The 27209-nt window shown below is 43.7% G+C and overlaps 1 protein-coding gene across 2 annotated transcripts; it reads right to left on the bottom strand.

Annotated features, from left to right (window-relative positions):
* LOC108028770 (EGFR adapter protein) lies at nucleotides 1-27209 on the bottom strand. 2 transcript variants are annotated; one of them, XM_050886151.1, is made up of 7 exons: nucleotides 26789-27209; nucleotides 8753-8836; nucleotides 7054-7830; nucleotides 6731-6833; nucleotides 1451-1712; nucleotides 1064-1392; nucleotides 1-918 (listed from the first exon to the last, which is right to left on the bottom strand). In XM_050886151.1, the coding sequence occupies exons 3-7, from the start codon at nucleotides 7569-7571 to the stop codon at nucleotides 709-711; spliced, it is 1422 nt and encodes a 473-aa protein (XP_050742108.1). In that variant the 5' UTR covers nucleotides 7572-7830; nucleotides 8753-8836; nucleotides 26789-27209; the 3' UTR covers nucleotides 1-708. The 2 variants fall into 2 exon arrangements, with proteins under 2 accessions (XP_050742108.1, XP_016956236.1); XM_017100747.2 differs by lacking the exon at nucleotides 7054-7830.

The raw sequence follows: 27209 nt of genomic DNA, 5'->3' as shown, positions 1-27209 counted from the left end.
TTCTGTGTTTTCGTTTTTATTGTTTTTCTCTCATTTTTTTATAAATTAAACAACTTTATTTACTCAATTATGTTACGGTAGTGAATTATTTACATTTTTGGGTCGATTCTCGGTTCGTGTCTGTTTTGCTTACATTTAAAATATGCATTTCAATTTGGTATATATTTATTTATGCTTAACAGTGGAAAGCAGCAACAACATTTAACATAGAGTTCTTCCGTATTGGGTATATTATTTAATTTTTGAAATATTTCTTAATAGGCTTGCAGTTGAAAATGCTCAAAGAAAGTGGAAAAAATTCAAATTTCTGGCTGACCAATGGAATACTTTAATTTTCTCTGGAACAACGACTGAAATTTAAAAACGGCATTACTAATTACATTTCTCAATAAACATTGAAAACTGGCAATGATGTTTTTACTTTCTTATGGTAAGTTGCAATGTCCCTGACATTTTCCTACCCTTTAATGGCGCATTGCTTCCACGCACAAAACCGAAAACAGGCAAACAACCATAAACCCAAAACTAAACTAAACTAGAGATACTTTCACCATTTATCAGCTAGGCGTTTCATTTGCAGTGTCTGTGTTTTCTTTTTCATAGAGTATCACATTTTCTCGGTATCGGTTCGATTCAAGCAAAACTGTTTTGCCGCACCAGAACTTAAATGTAATTTTGTGCTACCAGTTGATCGATTTCCTCCATTAGCTACTGCTGCTGCTCCGTCTCCATGTTCTTGGCCCGCAGATACTTCAGCAGCATCTGCAGCGAGTCGTAGGTATCAAAGTCGTCGAGGTTCCGCCGCGAGGATGACATGTTGGTGGGACGGGGCATGGCCAGGGGGACGGGCAGGAGCTCGGGCATCACCGAGTGGTGGGTGATCAGGGCTTTCAGGCTGGAGAACTCCTTGCGGAAGCCCTAAAAAGATACAAAAGTAGATGGTGTTAGCGGAATGGTTATATCTATAAAATTACACAATAAAATATCTAAGATACTTTGAAAATAAAATCATTTCTTCTATAATAATCATTTAAAATCTATTGAAAAATACAATTTATCTCACCTTAATTTTAAAGCCCCTTGGGGATCTCAGGATAATATAGTTGGCTATTTTCGGCCCAGGTGGCGAAGGTACGCGCAGTGTCAGGGCATAGCAGCCTGGCTTGGAGCTGCTCTTGCGCACCAGAAACGCACCTGGGCTCTTGCTTTGCAGGACCTCCACGGCTATGTCCCTGGAAATGCCCGCCTGGTACCAGCACGCGTCCTTCAGCTCGAGATCCTCCTCCTCGGCTCCCATGTTTCCAAAGGCGTTGGCCAAACTGCTGCTCCGTTGGCCACTGGCACCCTGATTCATGCGCAGGCGGTTGGCAAAGATCTTGGGACTGGAATTGGCTAGAAAATATATGGAAAGGGTTTTAAAAAATATTATATAAAAATCTTAAATCCCTACCGCTGCTCGTCTCCCTTAAGTACCGCTTCTTCAGGTTGAACTCGTTATTGTCGTTCAGATTGACGTTGTCCAGCATGGGAATGGCTGTCAAGGATTGGCGGCACGAGTCACCGAACTTGCTGTCGATGTAGGAGTCCTCGTTGATGTAGCCATTCGAGTACACCGGCTGGATGTCCAGGGGCGCGCTTAGAGGGGTCATGTCGCCCACCAGGGGGCGTGACTCCTCGTTGTGACGCAGCAAACCCATTGTCAAGCGTTTGACCTGCACAGAAAGTATAGGTATTTTTCTTTATTTTAGTTCGTACAAATGTTAAATCTTGTTAAATATATTTCTATAAAAAGAAAAGCATTTTACATTTTTTTTATCATCACCTGCCAACTCAATTTTTTCCGAGTGCAGCCCCAAATCGACTTAAAGCTTGAAGAAATTCGCCAAAAAAAGGGATCAAAGGCGAAGGCGAAGCGTTCAAGTGGCAACAAAATTAACTACAATTTAAACACCTTGTAAGCCGACAAGGATCACCAAAGGATGCTGCAGTCAAGGGCAGCGTGGGCGTCGTCCTGGGAGGGGGCGTGGCCCGCAGCCACAGACGGAGGCGGAGCAGAAAAAAGGCAAGAATTTATTACCGAGAACCGCAGCGAGACAAAATGCTGGCAAAATGCGCCGCGCCACAAAAGGCTGGCGAAATGCAGGCGAAACTTTTTTTCGGGTGTGCACTTAAACAGGAAACGGATGCTTGGACTAGGCATTACCGGTGGGTGAAACTGGAAACGGAAGGGGAGGATGGGTTGGGCGTGGGTATTGTGAAAAGCGAAGAAAGAGTGCAAAGTGCACAAGGAACGGAGAAAGGCGCATAAATTCGTGGCAGACTCTCGTGTCGGCTACTCTGCCCCCACTCCAACGCCTTTTATGGTACATTGCCACCGTCTAAAATGTTACATAGCAAATGGCGGCTGTGGCATTCTAGGCGGAAATGTGCCGCAGGACTCGCTACCAAGGACTAAGGACCAGTAGCGGCGGCGAAAAAGAAAAGCGAACTGCCGTATGTAGAGCAAGTGTTGAGTTGTGGCTGAACAAATTCCAATCGACGGGGTGATGCCCTTGTGAGAGGATACATTCTTGGAATTGATTGAACGTACATTACTGAAATCTCCAGAGGTTTGAAATAGGTGTTAAGAGCTTTGGGACTACCATATATCGTCGCACACTTTTAGACACCTTTTCATGAGGATTTAAGCCTATATATTAAAGAACTTTTATACAAATCACTAGGGTTTTGAAATCATTTTTAACTATCATTTAGCTGTTTAAAAGTATTCAGTGAAAAAAAGGTATTTATGTTTCTGAATAAATTGATAAAAATTCTGAAAAAACACCTAAAATATTATTTCAAAATCCTGGTGAGTTTTATGGCTGCGTTTATTAATATAATATTTTTAAACCACGAACGTTCTTTTAATATCTTAAATTTAAAATATAAGGAACTTCACCTATGGTAGATATATCTAGTCTGCTTTCGGAAAACCTCCAATAAGTATACAACCCCTGTTTAATGGGTAAACTTACGAAAAAACCAGCGGCCGGCGATAATTCAGATGCACTTGTGCGCCCATGTTGAGATCGTGTTACCCCGTTTCCCCCGCTTTTGGCCCTGTTTTCGGGGTCAGTGGCTTTGAAAAAGTCTGCCGGCGCTTGTACAATAGTTGTCTGCCCGAAAACTAGACTACAGTCTAGTTGGTAGCCCCGCTTACTTTCCGACCCAGCCCCATTTTTTTTCTGGCATAATTTAAGGCGACATTGACAATGAGACGGCGGTTGGCGGAGGGTTAGGTGGTCGTTATCCCACCTGCTTTTTCCACTCCTGACAGCAATTGTTTGCCCATTGCTGCATAATTCCGGAAAAAGTGTGCTCCTTGCGAGAGATGAAGGCACCATTGTTTGCATATTTCACGGCGCATTGCACACTGATTTGCGGCCATGTTTCGAGGGTATGTATTTGTATTGGTGGAGTTCATTTCTTTCGTGTTTTCCGGATAAAGAATCGGTCCCCGGTTTCAGGTGTTTACCTTTCGTGAGAGCGTGTTCCCCTCCTATTTTCCCTTATTTACATTTCGGCTCTTGCTCATTTCTTTCCTCAATTTCAGAATAAATACTTTGCCTTTCTGTTGCCCGACTACACTAATTGCCCTGCTCGCTTAATGAACTGCCTGCTAGCTGGACATTAGTGGCAGCTGTTGCAGGGCCAAAGGAGGCGGCACGTGCTCGACCTCCCCGGCCCCTCGAAAAAGCAAGGAAAAAGCAACAACGAGCACTTGCCGCAAAATGCTCAACATTTATGCAAATTTAATAAACTGCCTTGCCAAAGGATAAGGAGCCAAAAACGGGGCTAAATAAAAGGGCAAAGCGAAAGTCGAGCGAGTTTAAATCAAATACAGCAAGTGTGTGTGTTTGTTTTTGTATGCCGACGGGGGTGTGGATGTGGGCGAGAGGGCGTGGCCCACAAAATATTATTTATGACATTCGAGCTGAAAATATATTCCGTGCACACATGATACATGGGTAGGCGTGACGCAGCCGGATCGCAGGACAGAGTCAAACCAAGTCAAGCCCAGGGACCAGCCGCTGTGGCAGCTGATAGCTGTCGCTCAATTTGGGCCAGCACTCGGAGAAATAGGGGCTAGCGAAAAGATTGTCAATTTTACCGATTGAGAGCCGATTTCTCAATGTCATGTTAAGGTTCTGGTTTGCTATCTGTGAGATAAAGTTAGCATGTAGTTAAATTGCTTAGAAAGGCACATTCGCTTTCTCAATGTGATGTTAGAACCATCAAAAAATCTTTAGAATCTGTTTTCACAAGCTTCATATAACAGTTAACATGACATTTAGAAAACGGCCGCTAGTATTGCAAAGGATATTCTAACTAACCAGGTATTAAATATATTGGATATAGATGGAGTTCATAAAAAAATTTATTTTATTCAGTCATAAATATTAATAGGAAACTTTTAATATAGGAGCAAATAATGGCTAGGGAAGTGTTTATGATTTTTTGGGCTTTTAATTCTACTTGAAAACACGAATGTTCTTTTAAAAGTATAACCCTGAAAACACATATTAAACAATTTCTCTTACGTACACATATTCTTTTCATATGAGGACTAGGATTAAATGTATCCACGTTTTTTGTAATATTTAAGGTATTTAAGAAACACTTTTTTTCAGAGTGTAAGGACCCGAGGAATGGGAAGACAGCTCTCGTTTGCCGTTGCAGTTGCAGTTGCTAAACAAACATTTAGCGGCGCCGAGTCAACAGCATCGATGCATCAACGCCAGCAGAGAGCAGAGTGCCCTGACAGACAGTGCGTCATTTCCGTCTAAGTCGGATGCCAGTGGTGTAGGAAGGGGGGTCGGATACGGGGGACGAGTGATGCCCTGGACAAGGACATGCGGGTGATGTGGCACTCAGACTCCGACTCAAACCCAGACAACCGACAGCAAACTGCATAATGTGGCAACGCATTTGTCTTTGACTCCTGCCGGGACAGCGGCCCCCCGTTCGCCCACACCCATGGCAGGGGGGTCGCATGTGCAGCCTGCTGCTTTATTTTGCTTATCTGAAATTGAATCAGCCAGCCAAGCAGACGACGACGACGACGACGACAGCGATGGCAAGTTGCCTGTTGGGCACAATTAGGGAAGCATCACGCCCCTGGCAGCCGCCCCCGACGGGCCCCCTTTTTAGTTCCGCCCATGGGGGAAGCAAAAATTAATTTGCTTATCGGGCCGCACCCTGCAACAGAATGATGTTATTGACAGGCAGCAGCATGTCGAACCGCACAAAAAAAGGAAGGACTCCAAAAAGAACTATGCAAAACAAAAGGATATGCCTGCCGTGCCATGCGGCGTATGCGTGTTATTTGCTGTTGCCGTCGAAAAATGTTTATAGCCGAAATTGATTTATTGACAAAACAAGGGAAGCGCGCGCTGCACAGGAATATGAAAAATACCAAAAGCGAAAGCACGAAACCCTTTTTTCTGTTTGCTGGCCTTCCTTTGTTTTCCAACCTCGACATATGCGGAATGTCAGGGGGTTGTAGTGCAGCCTCGGTCCTTGTATTGACAATATTTATGGCTTGCCATTAGGGCCAACTGATTGCTTTTCGCTTTCGATACGATTTCAATTTCTCAGAGTGTTTCTGCAGAGCTGCTGTTTCGGTTGTTGTCGTGCGCCGGAGCGGGGTTACCATTGACGTTTCGGTTTTGGTGTGCGACTTGGCCTTGATTCGATTCGATTTGATTTCAGTTGCATATCGAGCTGGGGTAGCCCCACAGCCTCGGGGTGGGGGCCATTAGTTTACAGACGTAATCACCATAATGCGCAATCGAGTCGCATTGCTGCCATAAATAAGACAAACACATAACGTATACGCAGCGTGGTCTAGTGGCAGCGAGTCCCTCTCGTATGAATAAACTCGCACGTACTTATCGCATAGACTATGCCCGACTGAGCACAGCTGCCTCGACTCTATATAGGTGTATACGTACAGGACTCACACATGAATATTTAAGGCGTTGAATTTATGAAAACAACGTGCCGCAAGTCGAAGGAAAGGCTAAAGTTTTGCATTGCAAAACTTCTGCCTCGATCTCGCCCATCACGTGACAAAGAACACGGTCGAAACATTTGATAAACATTTCGCATGTGGGCAGCCCTTCCTTCGACTCATACGTGCTATGGCGGAGACAAAAAAGGAAGTTGAAACGAAAAAGCCGAAAGAATCCAGCTAGCAATCCAGCAAATGGTCCGTGAGGACCGTAAGGGTTGTGGGGGCTTAGATGTCTAAAGTTTTCGCCCTGAAAGGAAGCTTAGCTCCCCCGTGCGGGAATACTTTCTGCCAATAATTCATAACAAAGCGTTGAAAATTCGGGAAATGTTCGGGCCACTCCCGGAGCCTGGCCGAAATGGAAATCCAATAAACGGAGTCCAAGTGCTGGCGCACCCTTATCAAAGTCAAACCCATCAAATATGTTTGATCTCCTAATGCCGGGCAAAATATTTGTCATTGCTTGGCAGGCAAATCTCTTTAATAATCCCTACACTCGGGGAAAAAACCATCTTCATGATAAAGGTCAGAAAATATTCGGCGTTATATACTAAATATACCTACGAATCATAATTAAATAATAAAAATAACATTTTCAGAGTAAATATCGGTCCTACTCTTTCTACTATTATATCTCTAATCCTATGAATATATTTAAAAATATGTTGAACTTACCAAAGGAGGTTTGTCTGCCAGTCGCTTGCAGCTGTTTAGTTCGGTGGGCGAGTTGTCCTCATCAGAACTCGGCGTTTGAGCCACCTTCTCGTTGTCATTGCAGCTGCGGATAGTATTGTAAAAATGTATATAAAAATAAGTAGAAAGTGTAAGATAGAGATAAATGTGAAAATAATATTTTAAACAAATATTACTTTATCACTTCTAGTAGATATATGTTACTTTTCAATTTCAAGAGTGTTTCGGTGTCGTGTACATTGAAATGAATGTGATTTAAGCATTGATATGAGGGCTAAGCTTCGAATCGCCTGGCAACTACTCACTTGAGGTTCGCGTGGGCGAAGAGCTGCAGTGGGCGGCGTCGTCCTAGACTGGCGGGCGAAGGGGGCGTGGCCAGACTGGTCTTACGGCTTATGGTGGCCAAGGGGGATCTCAGAACGGCGGGATTAACAGATCCAGCTGGCTGACGATTGCTGCAGGACGAGGATCGAAAGCGGGCTCCTGCCCCGGTCAGAACGGCAGCCAAGTTGGCAGCTATGCGGTTGTCGAATCGATTGAAGTATGAGTTTGAATTGGAGTTGGAGTTCTGATTTGAATTTGAATTCGAGTTGGAGTTTGAGTTGGAGTTGGAATTCGAATTGGAGTTGTCGGCCGTGGGCGAGGAGTTGCTGCTGCTGCTGGTGCTGCCGTTGCTGTTGCTCATGGCCGTCGATGTTGCCGCCGTGCCTGCGGTCGCTGTTGCTGCTGCCCCTGTGCTGCTGTTGCTGTTGCTGCTGGCGCTGTCCTGGTCATAATCCAAATTATTGTTGGTTATCATTGTGGCGGCGTTGCTTTGGGGCATTAACTTTTGGCAGCGGGTGTTACTGGCCGACGCTCTGAATTATGTGCGCATATAAAGGCGCTGAGGGCGGCTTTTGTCGCACTGCGTGAGCCCGCCAGGACAATTCAGGACATTCGGGCGGCGGAGTGGGAGCTCCAGATTCAGTCACCACCAGCGAAGCTCTGCGCTGTGCGGCCTTTTATTAAATTTGACTAGAGTGGGTGGTTCGGGTGGCCGGGGGTGGCTAGCCGCAGGGGTTCACTTGCTCCACTCCGACTGACTGCAGGACGAAGGACCACAAGGACAACGACGATTCGCAGATTTAAACACAGAATTAATTCAAGCGGAAATTGGCAACGCAGAATGGGGGGATTTTCGGGCGGTGGGTTGCACAGAAACCAAAACAAAAATCGAAAGCGTGAAGCATAAACAAAAATGGCAAGTGAAAACGCAAATGAAAACGCATGGCGAAGAGAAATATTGAGGGGGAAAGCCACAAAAATGCACATAAATAGGAATAGGCGAGGGGAGGGGGTGGTTAGCAGGGGGTGGTTAGGGGTATATCAAGGGGGATATATCAGCCAAGGGTCGCGGCCATGACGTCACACCGTAAAGCGCATAAATAGCAGGATTCGCAGGATGTTCATGAGCATGGTGGTGATGTTGGCGATGATGATGATGATGGTGTTGTTGAAATGTTTTTGTTCGGTGGTTGTTGTGATTGTAAGGGAATACATGATTCCCATGTTGTTGTGGTTGTTGTTTAATATTTTTTTGTTTTGGTTTTACATTTCCCATTTTATGCGATTATCGATTACACAACGAATTTCCACATTTCGCAGATGCAAATGTTTTTTTTTGTACGCCAATTAGTTGCCAATTTTTGCGCATAAGTTCGTAGCCAATTTCGATTCGTTTGGATTTCACGTTTTAAGGTCGAATTTCATGTAAATAAAAATGGAGAAAAAATATGCCAAATTTGTAGAAAGTTTTTTCGGGATTTTTGTTTTTGCAATTTAAAATTTGCATTGAAAACTGCTGGGGAAAAGCGAAAGCAATATTGCTGAATCGATACTTTAGCTACCTCTTTTCTGTTTTTTTGGGGGCTATCAGAAAGCGAATTTTCAATGCAAATCCGAGGCTAGTTTTTCACATTTTTCCTATCCGCTTTTTGCTCTAGTTTTCGGTATTGATTTACTCACATTGGTTCGGGGGCAACCAAACTTTTCATTGGGCTTTCCTCCAGTGGGCCGCGTTCACAGACGAGAGTTGAGTCCGCTCATGAGCTGCAAGTACAGGAGGAGCAAGACTTTGATTTAATTAAAATCAACTTAAAGCCGTGCTCGAGTGTAAAGATGTGTGTGTTTCTGTGTGTTGAGGCTGTTCTATGGCAATCATTAGACGTTCATAGTCAACACCTCATTAGGCGACTAATCAAGCGTGCGCTGGGCACGAAATAACAACCAGTTCAGTCCACTGGCAACAGATTAAAGGAGACCAGGAACCCCAGGATCAGCAGGAGCAGAACCCTGCAGGAGGAGCAGGAGGCAGAGGAACACGGAACAAGGCGCCAAGCCACAGACACTAAACAAAACCAAAGCAAATCATCAAGATTGCAGTGGGCGGTGGCGGGACTCCTGCTAGAGAGGAGACCGTGTTAGCCCCAAGAGCAAAAGACAAGAACGAAACTTAAGCACTACACAGAAAGTAAACATTTTGCTCTTCAGAAAAAGGGCATAAATAAAAAAAAAATCAGTTATTGATGTAAACAATTTTGACAGACAAACCCAATAATCCAAAATTACTGTTGTTAAATTCTTTTTATGATGGATAAACAGCATTTAATTTTGTTAACTTGAAGGGCAGCCACTTCAATGAATTTGAAAATTCTTATAATTTATAATCATTATTACCCTACTACCACTTATAATCATTTTAAGGTGTTCCACTTGAAATTGCATTTGTAATGGATTTAATTTAATAACGCAATCCAATCCAATCAACTCAACAAATGAGCGTAATTCTAGTTTTTGGTAATTAAATCTCTCAGATAGCTCTCAATTATAATTTCTATTCATTTTCTCCGTGTACTCATCGCCGGCCGGGCAATGAAGTAAACACGAGCAGGACCATGCCGCAAATAAAACGCACAGATTAAAGGATGCCCGGGTGAAATGTCTTCTTAATTACTTCGCCGAGTCCAGGGGCTGAGACTGCGAAGGATAAACAAGCCAAGTGGTGGAGCTGGCTGGAAAAAGGATCTGGCGGTGGGGGCTTGGGCGTGGGTGGATGGCTGAGGCGTAATTGAGAAGTCGCCGGGCTGGGACTCCGAATTGGGATGAGCCCGCTGCTCGGGTCCTGCTCTCGGGTTCCTGCGTCTGCAGCGCAGTTTAAGCGGAAGTAATTTAATTAATTACAAATGAAACGGAAACACGAGCAAAACGAAGGCGACGGCCATCCGGCTGTATCCCTCAGAATGCATCGTGTGTCGATTGTTTGCTTAATGGGATGGAGTTGCCGATGCCAGTAACCCGTGAAGGGAAGGGAAAACAACCCAAACAACAAGTGCGACCCAGCCCAATTCGGTTCTCCCCTTTTTATTTTTGCATATGGGCAAACTGGGAGCGGCCTAAGCGTTTTCCAAAACAACAGCGGAAAAATTAAGGGACCAGCCCTCCCAGCAGAGCAATTAAATTTTTCTACGCCCCAGGACCGCAAACTATTCGATGTTAGAGTGCACAGGGAAAAATGGGTGTTAAGAGGGTAATGTTTTATTTTAGATATTTTTGATAAAAAAATAAGTTTATTGTTGAGTGTTACCTAAAACTCAATTCCCTTTAAAAACATTGGAATATTAGGATTCTTTGATTTTATTTTAAACTGATATTATTTATAAATTATGAATATTGAAAAAGGATAAGGTAATATTTTAGAAACGCAATAAGTTTACAAATATATTAACATATATGTTCGAATTGTTTTTAGATCTTTTGTATATTAAACCATTTTTAAATTAAATAAAACGATATGGCTACTTGTGGGGTTGTAATAGTTGTAACTAAAAAGGCTCTAATGATGTTATTAACAATAAACCATTGCTTTATGCTTTTCCTACGACTTAATGGAAATGGTCCCCTATAATGTTCGGATTTCCTGACCTCCCATTTACCCCTGAATATGAACTATTTTTCCCAGTGTATACGCACTCACACTGTGAGCACACGCACACATCGACACACGCATTAAGCACAGCTCATTTGCATTGCGGTTTTAATTGGCAGCGGGCAGGAGTGAGGGGAACGGCGACGGCGGGCTATTACCTCTGGCCCCGGTGGGTTCGCTGGCATGGTTCGCTGGCAGGGCTTACAAGGATAATGAAAACAATTTAACGACTCTCCCGACAATTCACTGAAGCCGAGGACGGACGGCAAACGAATCCTGGTTAAACAAATCTTGAATCCTTTTTGCCGCCTCTTGCATTTGCGTTCGCCATTAATTTTTATCACCGCCCCTTCCACCCAACTGCCCAACTGAATGTTGCGTGTCTGCGCAAAATATTTTCAGATATTTTTTGACATTTTAATGAAAATATTTTGCGTAGCAATACAGAAAGCTGGGCGAAAAATAAAAATTAAAAGGCAGTTAGCAAAAAGGACGCGCGAGTGAGAGAGTGATGAGTCCTTTATCCCTTCACTGGCTTAATATTATTTTAACGAAGCGGATTCCCGCGGAGCAGGATCAGTGGGATGAGGCGGAGGGTCACTTTTAAGCCCTGCTGATGGCCAGTAATTAAATGCTTGACATGCCTTTGGGTGTGAGGTTTTGCGAGCCGAGGATTAGCGCCACTAAGAGGATGTCTGGACGGAGAGAAAATCCAGGACATGCCACAGCTCAAAAGTGCAAAATTAATGAGCGACAACGTCCTAACCGCCCGCCACTCATTTCTCGCAGTGCAGCCTGGGAGGTAAATAACGCTGAGACTGGCTTTATAATTATGGCTTGTAGTTAAGGCGATTGCTGGGCTGCAGCTGTCAGGCGAAGTGTGGGAGTGGGTGTGGTGAAGTACTTCAGTTCAGGATAAGGAAAAACTCAGCATTAGAATTTACAAATACCAACAAATTGAAAGACGATTTTCATATAAATAGAAATTACCATAGACTTAAAAATTTAATATTATATTCGTATATTTCGTACGATTTACTAAATTGCAAGTACAAATAAGAATTAAACTCTAAGATATGTCGTGCCCTTAAATATGTAAATAATAAACCATGCTGAGATTCACAAAAATATCTTCTTCGCAGACCATGAAAACCAATTGCTTTTGAATAAGACCCGCCAGACTATAATTACCAGTTTATTTAGGCGTGCAGTGCATCCTGTTGCTCCCTGCTTAGCTGCCTTCTCGGGGCTCGTTAAATATTTACAAGTTCTCAATTTGCTTAAGTGAGCATCGTGGCGCAACAAAGCCTTAATAAAATCAACAAGCCTAAACAAAAATATTTGTCTGCCTGCAAAAACGACGAACGGCGGCAAGGACGAGTGCGGGGTTGTTCGCAAATTAAAAGAAATCAAAATCATATGAGAATTTTCAAGTGATTGCCGCATGAGTCCTTGCTCGCAGTTTTTTCTTGCAGGCAGGAAGCGCGGGCCAACATAAACAAGCAATTTAACAGGCACTCACACTCCCCCGCACACACTCTCACACCACCGAGACACACACACATATCCTTAAGGATCCGTCGCCAGTTGGCAAACAAACGAAGCGTTCAGGCGAAAAAAGCCAGCGGAGAATGGGAAAAAAGTCGGGCAGCCTCGAAACAAGCAAAGCGTTTTATATGCCGACATCAGTGTGTGTGCCAGTGTGTGCGAGTGTGCCACCGCAGATTTCTCTCACCACCACACATAGCCCACACACGCGCACTCCCGCACCCACACCCTCACACACATGCCAGCTGCAGCCTTAAAGTATGCCGCAAGTTTTTGCTTTTTCTTTGTTAATGAAATTTTAATCAAGCTGCAAGCGAAAAAAGAGTTTGCCAACCAAGTTTGGCGAACACAAATGCCGCCCTCCTTTGCTGCGGCTCCTTTACAGGGGATTTCCCTTTCTTCGCTCCGCCAAATAGCCGGCAGCTTCATTAGAGACGCCCGGTCCACGCTGCGTATGCGTAATAATTTATTTAAAGTGCAATTCGCTTATGCCAGACATTAATCATGCCGGCGAACGCGATAAGACATCGACTGCGTCACGTCCCGAGGTCGGCTGCATTTATTAACAATTTACGTCATAAATAAAATTGAAAAGCATTCATAATGTCAATGGCGGTGCGAGGAGCGCGACTGAGAAGTGAGTGAAAGACGTGAGAGCATGAACTGATGGCAATTTCATAAATTACAGACGGTTGTGGATGAGGGGCTGGACGGGGAAGGGTGGGGGTGGGGGAAGGAGGTGCGGATGAGCGGCTGGTTTACATAAATTAGACAACAAATTTCCCGGGAAAATGGGCACAAGGCGCAGGCAAAAGGTAAATCACAAGGCGGCACCAAAATGACAACATTAAAAGCAGCCAGGTGGGGTAATGTACTCTTAAATGGGCACTGAAAAAAGGCGCTCTACTTCAAAGCAAAGACAGGTTTCCCATTTATTAACACAACAAAACAACAAAAATGTTCCCATCAGTTTTTTTTTTTTAAATTGTATAATTAATAAATAAAATGATTATAAATTATTACACTTTCCTTGCTACTATTATCCAAAGAATATACTTCTTTATTTTATTGACATAATAATTTTGAAACGATGACTTTCTCTTTCCTATTTTCTCAGTGGTAAATTTGCGAAAACACTTTTACTTAGGGCCTTAATTCTCTGCCCATTTTTTCGTGGTATCAGGCCGAGTTGTTTAACATATTTCTGTTTTGCTGTGGTGTTACGCCTTTTCCTGGCCGAACTCGAGTGAATAATGTTCGCTTAGCACGGCAAATAATTATTTCTCGCTTACTGCCAACTGGCATGCTATTTGGCCGGGCTTTAAGGATAGCTTTCGGTCCTTTTCGCCACCACCACCCACTCGCCGAGCTCCCCATTTTCGGTCCCCAGTTCATTATGTGAATTTTGAAATTGTTTTTTCCTTTGCCTCCTCACTCTTGTTTCTTTGTGTTTTTTGCTGCGGGCCAAAAAAACCGAAAAAAAAGAGAGTAAAAAACAAATGCCAACACGTTGGCTTGGCTGAGCAACCCCTCAAAAAGGTGTTGAGTTGAGCGAAATTACAAAAAATTGCTGCCTTTGTTTCTGTGCATTTTTCTTTAATGATTTGAATATGCAAAGCGTGCCGAACAAAGCGAACGAAAATAATTTTAATTAGTTTTCGGAATGTTCTTCGGTGCAATTAAAGCCAAAGGCAGCCAGAGCAATAAACCAAACAATTATTGTTCCGAGGCATGCGGCATTCAAATGCAAAAACGTTTGGTATGCTGGGCGAACAATTGGTTAAACTATTTTGCAAAATAAAAATGGCAGCTAAATATGCCTGGCAAAGCGAATTGATTTTCGCAATCCGTATCGAATTCGCAAACGGCATGGAACCTTTTTCGTCTTAAAATGCAGAGGCAAACAAACCAGGCCAAGATGGTCATAAGAAACAGAAGACTTCCGCTCGCCAGGATTTCTCTACCTTGCTTTAAAAGGACAAGGAAAACTATTTTATATATATGTATTTGTACAAGGAATAATTCGACTACCTTTCGTCCGATGTCTGGCCAATGTCCCATGGCATCCCTCCCCCGCTCGAAAGCAATAAATGTTCAAATCAATTGAAACGTTTTGCCAAGGCCTCACACCCCGGGCGAATCCACCCCCGGTACGAATCGAAGGAGCTGGGAATGGATTCCTGGACAGCTTAAGGCGGCGATTTGGTTAGCCCCCGGACAACAGAAAATCGATAAGGGATGCGGAGGAATGTCAACTTGTTTTGAACTAGTCAGGCCCAAGGAAACCAGAACCAGATCCTGGCCCACATTTGAGAGCAATGCCGGAATTGGATAGAAGGTAGTCTGTACTACTACTACTACTACTATATATATGTGGACCAGAAATCGACAGAAGTCGACGGCAATAAAACGCCATTTGGTCATAAAAATAGTCGAACGTTGCAGGGGCCAACTCAATGCGACAACTGCCCCAGGGGGGGAAATCCCCCGAAGGATGAGGAGGGGCTTGGGGATCCCGGATCCTGTCTGCCAGGGCAAATTACGAATTTTGCATATTGCCTTTCTTCGGCCTTCTCTCTGTTGGCCGGCTTCCTTGCCCCCTTGGCCCATTAGTCATTTCGGGGCCGGGCGGGTTTCGCCGGAGAGACTACGGCCTGGTGTGTCGCCACTTTGCAGGATGAATGACCCCGGCATAGTTGCTGCCACTTTTCCGCCAGCCAAATCACCCGCCCACCCCCTTGCAAACCTCGGCCAGCGGAAATTGCGCACACGTCACAGGGCAGCAATTTTCATATAACCGTTTGCCATTTTTCTCATCCTATTCTCAAAACTGGTGGGAAATGGCAGGAGTATCGAATGCATATTGCCTTTATTCTGGGCTTGGTTTTCATAGGACTTATCTCTGGCAGTTGTACTTTGCTTGCTGTTCGCATAAGAACTCATTTGGGCTAGTAGCACATTTCAACGCTTGATTTATTTTCGCTTACTTAACACTTTTGAAACGGTTGCCAGCAATAATTAAATATTGGTTTAACCACCTCAATGCCCACCGTGTTTAACCCTTGCGCTTTTCCGTATCGCTTGTATTCGCGTTTAATTGATTTTCGCAACCGAATGCATCAAAAATGCATGCGTGTGCAATTAATGACATTACCGGAGCTCTTGCCTGGATTTTTTGTTCAATAAATTATAGTCATTATCATTATTAAGCTACATGGAGAGAGCTCTATAAATCCGCGCATTAAATTAATGCGAATTGCGTTTAATTTTTAATCATTATGAACGTGTTGAAGCAGTTATGGAAATTGAATATGAATTCTAAAATAAATATATGAATCCTTTTCAAGTTGCCGAATAAAGGAATCATCATTGATTAAAAGCTTGAAAGTGTCGCACTTTTGGGCAAATCTATATATTAAAATACTATTTTTGAATACCTTTTATGGATTTAATGGCTTTTGACTTTATGGTATTCAAAAAAAAGGATAGAATAAATATTCAAATCCTTCTTTTACTACCTTTTTTTTTACAAACTTAGGTGCCATACATTTTATAGATTAAATGTCTGCAGATTTCATTGTATTTAAAGATAAAAGACTAAATAAATATTTAAATCCCTTTTGTAGATATTTCTTCTTACAATTTCAAAAGAGGACTAATAATTAGTAGGGGGATAGGTGCCCACTTTTTGTATATATAATCCATTGATATTGTGGTTGACATTCTGTTCTTTTTCAGATTTAAGTTTGAAAATCTTTCCAAGTCCTTATCAGAAATATTTCTTTACATCCTTTAAGGGGGCCTTAATAATTAGTACGATGAGTGTCCTTTGGCGGGTAAATGTTGCCTTGGCAACTCGGTATTTTCCCCATGGCCTGCCCCTGCTCTCCGCCCCGATCCTTACCTTACCCACGCATGTAGGTCAAAACAGGCTGAGCAGAAGCGCGTTGCATACCTTGGGGCTGTCAATTTATTTTTCGCGCTTCGCATGTTCCTGGGCCATGTTTTCCGATTCTCCCCGCGCGTGCTTCTGCGTCCTTGAAATTTATGCGTTCGGCGCAGGCGAAGCCCAAGTGTTGAAAACATCGGAGATAGGCACAAGGGCCACATGGCGTGTAATGCGCTCATTATGCTCCCGTACCTACGCGCTACGTAGATATACGTACGTATAGATGGATGCCACCAGCAAAGGATGCCTACCGCTGGCCGCCCTTGGAACTGGGCCAATGTGAATGGCATTGTCTTTCGGTCGCCTCCGCCGGAGAGATAATAGCAGCAAATTATTACACTTGCCGAGGACCCTTGTGGGATGGATACTAGTGGGGCTCTTCTCGGGGTAACTAAATTAAGCATATCGTTGGTAACTCAACGCAGATCGGACGGCAGGCGATAAGGACAAGGTCCTTAATCCTGGCTGGCTCTGTGCTCGCTTTTTCCCACAGATGGAAAAGGGGTTCTTTCATCTCAGCACTGGGAAAGTGAGCTTTAAGTTCTGAATATATGCTCGGCCAGTTTTCGGTTCAACTTTAAAATAACAGAAAAAAATATTTTTAAAACTAGCTTGCTAATATAGTTTAAATAAAACCGAATAAAGGCTTTAAAAAGATGAACCTGAACCTACCATAAATAAATAGTAACATCGCTGTGGAGCCAGTTTCCTCAGTTTGGCCATGGCCTTGAGTAACGACCTTTTATCGATTTTTAAACGACCATGTGGTATTTTAAGAGGCACATTCATCTGGATGCTTACCCATTGGCCGCCAAAGAATCGTTAAAACATTTTTATATCATAATTTTCGCGTCAATTCCTGTGGAACGGTGGCGGCTTCCTTAGGTCCCGCATCAATTGCACTTCCGCATGAAAAACAAGTTTCGTGCAAAAGCCAGATTATTGCAATCATAAATTTTTATGATTTTCCCATTGGTTGCAGCCCGGGGCGAGGGTGTGAAAAGAGTGGGCGGCAAGAGCGTTGTGAGTTGCGTGGGCGTGGCGGCGTGGGAAAGTGCTCGCACAGCGTACGAAATTTTATGTGTATTTAATAGCCTTGCAGATATGATGCAGAAAATTATTATGCTCTGCCCGCCCAGTCCGCCCAGCCCCGAGGAAATGCTGAAGGAATGCGATAAGGAAGGGGAACAGAAGCTATATACACAAGATATTGATAAATATATACAGATACATTTTCAGCTGCCGGAGTTGGGGTGTGCGTGTTTTTGGGCAACCATTAAAATGAAATTTAATATAAACTTAGCGCAGAATGACGAGGGCCGTAAAAAGCATATTGACATTGCCACAAGATCAAGCCATCCCATCCATCAATCAATCAGGCCTGACAGCAGCTGTGGCAGCCGCAAAAATGTATCCACAGGAGACTGGTGGCGGCAGGTAGGGTAGGTAGCCAAAAAAATGTAATCTAATCCAATTACTCAACACTGGCAAACAAGGATGCGGAAGGAAAGGGATTTTCGGCAGGGCGCTAATGGACGAGTCCCCAAACATGTCGCATATCACATGTCCACAGAAAAGTTAAATAACCCAGGGCAATCGCAAAGTATCAATGGCCTGGAAAAGGAGTGCGGAAGGGGCCTCAGGCACAGGCACATTTACATCATCAACCCCAACTAACCAAACGAATGCGTCTGATTATTAACCAACAAAAGCCGGGGGTGTGGGACTGCAAATCCTGGCCATGAAGGAAGAACAGAAATTGAAATTCATGCGCATTTGGGGGGTTCTTACCATGCTTTCGCTAAGGCCACGGGGCTTACAAGATGGAACCCCAAGCATTCTATTGACGAAATTATCATTTTTGTTGCTTCAATAAAACGACAGGCCCGAAACTAATATGGTTTCATCTTTACCCGCCCCAAAGCAGGCTTAGGCACGAAATTGAAAATGTAACAAAGGAAAATTCGGCTAAGAGGAAGAGGGGAGGAATATGTTAGGCTGATTGGATGGAGAACTACACAGATAACGATGGCGATGATGATGAGGGGAAAGTACTAAGAAGTCACCGAAACCCGCAATAAATCCTTGAAATACTTTTCTGCCATTCTCCCGACTTGTCATGGCTTTCATTCAACTTGGCCCTGCACTTTCACCTTCAACTCTCGGCAATCGAATGGCAATTATACCCGCCCATAGTTCAAATATTTACCAGTATTTCCCCACCAGAAACCGATGCTGACTGAGACGGATACTCGAGCCCCCAACCGATTATGCAAATTTATCCGGGTTAACGATTTCATTAAATGCCAGAACCGGCCACGCCCTGTCACCCAACCGGCCCTGTGGTCTGGCCAACTAATTTCAATATCATCCACCGCCTCCAGGAGCTTGCATTAATTCTCACATTTAGCCCACAAGCCGCAGGAGGCGTGTCCTTGTTGATAAACAGCCGCAGCAGAGCTTCCGTTTAGTCTGCCAACTCTGGACTCATAACAAGTCCCCCGCCTCGTCCTGTGCGACACACAGGATGTCCTGGATAGGAGGTAAATTGGGTGGACACATGGGCGCTAAGCTGAGCGACATCCCAGCAGTCAAGGGGTCAATTTGGAGCGTATCCAAAAAGGGACAACAGTTTTATAAACTAAAGTTCTGCCAGCTTGGACCAAAGAAAGGCCAAAGGATAAGGGGGAGCATGCATAGCCGAAGGACCCTGTCTGGCCGGCATATTTATAAACACATTAAAAACGCTTCACTGGCATATTCCGACCAGGATATGGGAACTTGATGAGTTATCAGTCGGTTGTACTCTGGAAAAAATATAGCGAAATAAAATTGAAAATTGTAGGTCCTTTGATAACCCAAAAACATATTGAAGGGTTGAAATAACTCCTAGATCCTTAGATTTAGGAAAAGCTAAAGGAATAAAATTCAAAATTTTAAGTTGTTAATGATATTTTCAAGATATATTTTATCAACAGTCCCCAGCTTTTCCCCCAGTGTGCAACTAAAGCTTTCTGCCTCCCTGCCCTCAGAAATTAACAGAAAACAAGTCAAAGTCAATGTTTGTAGATGTGATGTGCTGGTTGTGGGAGAAATCCCACAGCATGTTGAAAAATGTCAGTTGCACATGAGACTGCCAGGGAGCCCAAACCTCAAGAACCTCAGCAGTCAAGCCACTGGAGGGAAATGGGTGGCGGGCCTCCTGGTTCTGGTGCTCCTCATCTGAGGACCGGAGGAGCTGTGTGTGATGAGGAATGGCTGCAACTTGCAGCTGACGGTTGTTAAGCTTGTCAACATGAAGCGACAGTAAGTCGCCCTGGGAGCAGGAGGCAGATGGAGCCAGGTCCTGGCGTAACAATTGGATACCAGCCCTCTGCATATGCAGTCTATTCCCAGGTCTCCGCATTCCGATTCCCCCGACTCCTCAGCTTTTCCAGGTCAAGCCACATTTGACCCGCTTTTTATCTGAAAGTCAACCGCTTAAATGCCATTTAACATTTTATGGCGCCGGGGGTGGGCGGGGCACAGCGATTTGTAACCTTCATGTTAATACTGCAAGCCAAGTTATTTATGTAAATTACTGGCAACTGCAATGGGCAATGCCAACTGCTCCTAGGAAGCTGGCTGGCTGGCTGGCCGGCTGGCTAAGATCCCTTAACTCCCGGCGTTCATGTTTTATAATTAAGTCAGTAATTTAAGAGTGTCGGGCAAGGGAAACTTTTTTCGCCTGCAGCTTTACTTGACTGCATTCCTTGTGGCTTGCAATTTGGTTGCTGGCTGGCGAACTTTTCGCTGTCCCTCCCGCACTGCCTTTAAATATATACTATAGTGTAGTACTAGGGAAAAGCGGGACAGAGAAAAGCCGTGCGAAAAAGCGGAAATGTTAACAACTACTTTGACATTTGCCACGGCTCCGGCAGCGAGTGTTCCGGGGTGTTTGTTTGCAAGTTGAAATTACTTAAGTGCCAGCGCGACGAGGCGTGTGAATGCTGCCGAATCGAGTCCTCCTCGGTCGAAAGTCCCCAGTTCAGAGTCCTCAGCTCGCAGTCCTCAGTCCCCGACTGAATAAATGAGTTAGAGAGTGACTGAAATGGCTGAAACGGAGCTTAACTTCGACTCTGGCTCATAAATTAATGTCATCGCATTAAGCGTATTGGGGCAGCTTTGGCCCGGTTACTAGCAGTTGCAGTCACAGTGTTTTTCAAAATAAAATAAAAGCAAGAATACAAACTGTGCTGCAGTGTCGGGAGGAACTAAAGTTACTCAGGCCCAGATGCAGCCAAGTGCGAAGGACAACGGCAACAATACGTTGAATAAGAGGGGCAAGAAAGGCTTTAAAGTGGGGAAGGGACTGGGAAGTACCCTGCAATCAAGGGAATATTTAATATTTTTACCTATTTTAAATACATGGCATATTCCAAAGGTTTTTTAATTTAGCTTCCCTTTTCTTATACCATCAAAAAATGACTTTCATTCCAAAAGGAATCTATGCAAGATTAAAAATACATTATACCCTTGAATGTGACAAGTACTGGAAACAAAAGAAAAACACACTTGTACAGCAGAAATGAAGGTTTAAAATCTTAAGCGAACAGCAGATACCCTTGAGCAGCCCAGGAACCTCGAAATCTCCACATATAGATGTATGAAAATGTTTTCTTTGTCGGAAGCATTTCCTGCGAGAAGTCGGCCCAAATTTGTAAAGCTCTCGCCTGCTGCGAGGAGGAAGCCGCTGTGCATGTCAGAGTACAAAAATGTTAGATAAATTCGGTGATACAGCCCGGGAAAGGAACAGAGGCCCTGACATAAGGGGAAAGGCGGCCAGAGTTGGCACTCGCCTGCATGCATAGTGCATAAGTCAGTCACTTGCCGGGGGGGCAAAAAGCCAAGTCGGGGCACTTGGTAGTCCTGGCATGACTTCAGGACTTATTGTTCGTTGACTTTTTGGCAGCTGCAACTCGAGTTGCCTCTTTCATTTTCATGCTCACAATCGAAATGAAAAGCCGAGCGCTACTCGCTTTCTCCGGCAGGGAAAAATATTCCATAAGCTGTTGCAAGTTATTAAAATGTCAGTCACACTGTTTTGCTCACCTGCTTTGGACGCCGTTTTGATTCTCTTTGTTGCAGCTTCCGTTTCAGTTTATCTTTGGCCACGTTCTCTTAGCCAGGCCAGACTGCGACCAGACCATGGCTCGTAATATATCCTTAAGGTATGCATTAATTACAAGGCTCGTAAAAGCCGGCAGAGGGAATCCTGCGTCTTGCAATGCCAGCAGACACGAACTAAGGCCCCCCGAGATGCCGTCTCTTTTACTTTGTGTTACTTTCTGCATTTTACTGCCAGACAGAGCGGAGGTCTTTGAGTGCGTATATATATTCTCCCTGCTCCCTTTATGGCATTCCATTGTTTCGGGTCTCTGTAATCAGGCGGCAAATTTGGAGTGCATAGTTTATATGCCTCCCCGCAGAAATATTTGTCTCCAGCTGCAAAGGCTTTTCATAAATTGCTGCCTTTAAATTTCCCAAGGAGACGGGTGGCAAACAAATGACGAACTCATGTTGAAGGCTCATTTGTTTTATGGCTGACGCTTAGGCAGGCAGCTGATGTCCCTATCTACTTGGCACCCCGGATGGCCCAGTTATTTGACACGCTTTTTGCAGCCCCAACAGAAGCGCAGAAAGCCTGTCGAGCAGTTGCCATTCATTACAGGGATGCAGGGGTATTTATTGTAACCCCTGGCACACACTAGAATACTTAAAAACAGTCAGGCATGCGTATGTTGAATGTGCCTTTGCAAGTTAAAAAATTTACTGGGCTTTGAGTTTCTGTTCTTTGTTTTCTTAAATTGTAAGACAAAAGCAATAAATACCTATATCAGTATTTTCTTGGCTTTAATGAATCTCGAGAGAAAAAGCTTTAAATAGTTTGTATTATTAAATTCGAAACCCAATCAAATACTTCTCAATTACAATTATTTTCATTAAGTTCTTTCTTCATTCTATCTCTCTGTATGCATATTTATGCAAAATATAATTGCCTACTTTTCGGGCCTGGCCAAATACGAAATCTTCAAAGGCAAAACAGCATTGCGGCTGCCTTATCAACTTTATTATGCCAGCGCCAAAAGTGGCAAAATTGCCAACAGCAAGGCGAGGAGGGAAAACGAAGGGATACGGCGAGATGGCCATAAAGCAGCCTCTCCTTTGGCCCTTAAGACAGGACTCAACTGCAGGCCGCGACCGTTTTACGACTCGCACACTCACACAAGCGCACAGCGAGTCCTGAAAACAGTTTCAATGTCTGTCGGCTCCTTCACTGCGTACGTGTGGCTGTGTGGGTGCAGTGGGCTCCTTGTTTATCTCGCTTTTGTTTGGCCCCGTTCAACCAGCATCCACCCCCCTTTCCACCAGCGCCCACGAAAAGAGTGTCTTACTTTGCCCGGCTTTCTCGCTTTTTTCGCTGCTTTCGCAACTTCCAGGACGATTTTGTGTGCCTGTTTAGTGCGTCACTGTACATAGGTATGTGTGTAAGAGTGTGTCTGCACTCCGTGGCTGCGTGTGGGTGAGTATCTGTGCGAAGTGCGTACGCCAACTCTCGTTGCTGAGCGCCTGTTCCGAAATATTCCCTGTGTGTGGGTGTATCGCACACAGACACAAGCCCACAAAAAGGAGCAGAGAGTGTAACAGTGTATGTGTGCGTGGTGCCAGAGTGTGTGTTGGCCATGTTGCTGGCAACATAGAAATGGCAATTTTGGGGCCAAAAATGTTGCCGAGCCGCTTGAAGTGCTGCCGAGGCGAGTGTTTTGATAGCGGGCCAACTAAGCCCCAGAGATTTCACTCATATGCACACATCATCTCGGCAATTTTAAGCGGCTTAGGACGACGATGATGCCGTCGCAGAATTTTCATTATTGAGCCAAAGGTGAATACCTCGTCCATCACCACCGAAACAATCTCCATTCACCGCTCTCCCCAAGTGCGCAGTCAACTTCAAAAGGCTGGCAAATTCTATGGCCGAACCACGAGTCTCGGGGCAAACACAGATCAAATCTTATCGGGAATCATTTTATGAGCAAAATTAATACGCTTCAAGCCAACTCGAGCGCTAAGAGCGCCTGGCAAATTTGTAGACGTTTTGTTGTTGCCCAGGCAACTTGAATCTGCTCCATCCACCTCGGAGTGGGAACAATATAATGAGCCAGGGCAGGTGGCTGGAGTGGAATCAAAAGATATACACATAAAGACAGTTTGGCACTGGGGGAAATGGAAAGAAAAAGATGGTTGTATGACATGGATATAAATGTAAGTAAATTAATTTAGTATTAAACGCAATTTTAAATTTTTATAGGACCAAAATTCTTATATCTATCTACATTAATCCGTAAAATATTTTATAAAGCCAGTTTGGTAAAATATATAATATATATTTTTTCCCCTCCAAGGCTCCCTTTCTTTCTCAACTCCGATTTCTTGTTGTGTAACAACGAGCTCACGGGCAACGACATCGTCATGGAAATTCTTCATTAACTCAACTTGGGCGCTGAGAGAAAAGAAGTTTATGTTATTAAGAACATCGAGGCGTGGGTGTAGAATGATGGCAATGGCTACTATGCTCGGCGGATGGGGGCGTGGCAAGGCTCTGGAGGAGGCGGCGGCAGCAGCTGTTGTTGTAGTAAAATGTGTGTTTTACTTGACAAGAAAGAGATAACGTAAATGAATATGCAGCAATTTGCACGCCCACATAATGAGTAAAGCGGTGGGCGGGGGAGTGGTTGGGGGAAGATGGCAAGGATACCGCCGGCGGGCAGAGACTGAAATAATAACAGCGGCAGAAAAGCAACAGCATCAGCCGCTAAACAAAAGTCGATAAACATAAACCAGGCGCAGCAGACAAGCGCTGATAAGTGTGCTACACTTTCCACAGGAAACGGAAGGAGTGGGCCTGCATGTGTTGGTTTATGAGCGTGCCTATGTGTGTGTCTGTGCGAGGCAAAAGTAAATTAAAACGATTTTAATTACGGTTGCCAAGACGATGAATGAAAATGTCAACGATGCTGGGCGACAGCAGGTGGGCGTGGCGAAGGCGTCGGAGGAGTGAAAGGGAGCGGAAAAATGAGACAACTCCTAAAAGCCTTTCGTTGTACCGCTTGCTGAGCGGCAGTGTGAATTATAGCACATGTGCGAGGGGCTTATGCACCGAAAAAAAGGAGGGGGTCATTGCTGCTGGATAAGGTGGCACATCATTCCGTTGGAGTCCTACCGAAAATCATATTGATTAATGAATTTAATAACTTATTTCTGTGTCACTTTATATTTATAATATTATTTCTGAACTCTGAACAAATATTTTAATTATGTTACTAATACATTTTATGCTACAAATTACTTTAATTTACAAGACATTTTTCTAAAAACAAATGTATAAATCTTCTTTTCAAAGTATTACTTAAATAAACTTATATATTTGTAAGCACAGCTATCTACCAAATTCTACCTATAATCATAATTCAGTAAGATTCAAATGAACTGACTAACGAAAAACTAAAAATCCTTTTAGTTTAGCCTTAAATAATCTTATCTGATCTTCAAATACCCATTTTTTATTCGTGTACGTATGTGTCAGCGAGTGAAGTAAAAGCAGATTTTCATTTAGACGCTGTTTTGTTGTCTTCAGCTACTTGACGAGCACCAGAAGCCAAAGTCACTGCCAAGAGCAACACCAGCAAACTTTAACAAATAAACGTGTTTTCCGGGAAAAGGGGGAAAATGGGGAAAGCGAAGTAGGAGCAGCAGGAGCCGCCTCTAACTTAAACAAACAAGCTCCATTTTTATGAGGCTCTTTTGTCTGTGGCTGCCATTCCGCTTTTTTCCTCGCCTTTCTTTTTTATACCTTATTAACGCTCGCTCACTCGCTCGTTGAAAATGAAAAGTTTTCGTGGCGGGCGTGAAATTTTTTTTAGCCACCGCCGAAAAAACAAGATGGAATGCTGAAAAGCCACCGAAAAAAAAGCGCAGAAACCATGGCTTGCTGATTAACTTGACACGGCCAAGAGTGGCAAGGGAAAAGCGCCGGAAAAAGCAGCAGGGCGAAGGGGAAAATTCGCGGTTTGGATGCAGCTGACAGGCAGCACCTGTCGCCGCTGCGGAAGTGTCGACGGCGAATGCGAATCCGAATGCGACTGCGGCCAACAAACCGCCGCTTGACATTTCCTTGGCGACGCTTTCAAGGAAAAAGCGGTGAGCGGTGTTCGGTATTCGGTGGAAGGACGCTGCGGTGGCCTTGTGTATCTTATTTTGTGACTGCATTTAAGTGCATTTTTATGCCACAGATTTAAGCGTAATCCACTGGATAGCCAAAGTTTGTCCAGGGGTTTATCTTCATTAATTTCCGCAGTGCTTTTTAATGCCGTTTAACTTGGCATTAACCCCAAAAGTATGCTGTGGCAAGAAATTCGCTTTGAAAAAGGGGAAGAACCGCTTTCTTTGATTTCGGCCCATGCCCCAAAATATGCTGCGATTTTTGTTATCAAAGCGTTCTAGTTGAATCTAACATGGTATTACTCATTCCTTGTATTAAATGGATTTGGGAATTAACACAATTTAAATAGAAATATTTAGTTAAAATTCAGTAATTATTTACGAACGGATTAGTTTTTTATGTTAATACGTATTATACCATTCCAACTATTGTAGCATATAAATCTTCTTTATGTATTTACGCATAAATACGGCTAGAAGTATTAATGAGATTCGTTTGTAACGTAATACGGCTGAAAATTAATATTTTTTTATATGCTTAAATTTATAGAAATGAATAATTTTTCACATATGTACTCGTACATAAGGGAAACATCAACTAATTGAATGTGCTGTATTATTGGTCATTAAAATAAATGAGAGTCCTTTATATTATCAAACAAAAAATGTATATGTATTATTTAAATTTCATTTCTGTATTTTATTTTTTAACATTTTATGTATTTTTTATAACATTATAAAATTCTTTAAATCTGTCCTATTTTTCTCAAATACCGCCTTCCTATACTTTTCGCGCTCGCATGCGTTTCAACGCCCCACAGAATTAAAGTTCTCTGCAAAACTGAAACACTTCACTCCAAACATGTTGACAGCTTAACAGGAAGTCTGCCCCAAGAAGTACGACGACACCCCGAAAAAAGTTGATTCCCTTCCTTGGAGCCCGTTCCGCCCATTTCCCGCTGATAACTTTAAGCCGAACGAGGCCAAAAAGTGTAACAGCTTTCGTGGCAAAAGTTTGCAATGCATTTTGATGTTCAGGCCAAGTGGCGAAAGGTGGCAAAGAGCCGGGGGAAGCCTCTGTGAATAATTATATAGAGAAGATGAAAGGCCCCGAAGGCAGCGGGGCAAAACAAGAGCCTATGCAATCCTTTCAAGGCAAGGCTACTGACCTTTTTAACTCTGTTTGTCAAGGACTCAAAGGGCGAACTTTGATCCCAACAAAGGGACAAGATAAACCCAAATTGACCAACAAAAATACTCGTAAATCCGAAAAGGATATTCTGGATGTCAAACAATGCAATTTGTCGTATGTCCCACTCACCTTGGTATCAATTTTTGGCGGCAATTTCGTTATGCTCTCGACCTTTGTTTGCGTTTCGGTTTTATTGCCACAATAATCCCAAGGAAAACTGGCCAAAGTTTTCGCATAAAATTCAATTACGATTGTGAACTCATAAATCGCAACACTTGGCCGCCTTTTACGATTACGCCCTTTGATTTCGAGCTCGGAAAGTGTGAAACTTTTTTGGTTAACGCGGCTACTTTGTCATCACTGTTATCGGGCCACGAACTCGGGCAATAAAATTACCCCGTCGCGTCGTTAAAAGTTAAACGACCCTTTGTGCTAAACTGGCGGATTTGTTAAGTTTTTATGGCTTTCGTCGAACTTCAGACAATGTTGGAGTTTTGGGGAATCTCAGTGAGATAGACGACGTTTAGGCGCCTTTTCGGGCCAACCTTTG

This window comes from Drosophila biarmipes, chromosome 3L (genome assembly GCF_025231255.1).
Source record: "Drosophila biarmipes strain raj3 chromosome 3L, RU_DBia_V1.1, whole genome shotgun sequence".
In the NCBI taxonomy this organism is placed as follows: Eukaryota; Metazoa; Arthropoda; class Insecta; order Diptera; family Drosophilidae; genus Drosophila; species Drosophila biarmipes.
Note: the sequence above shows the minus strand (reverse complement) of the source record. Positions and strands in the feature narration are given on the sequence as shown.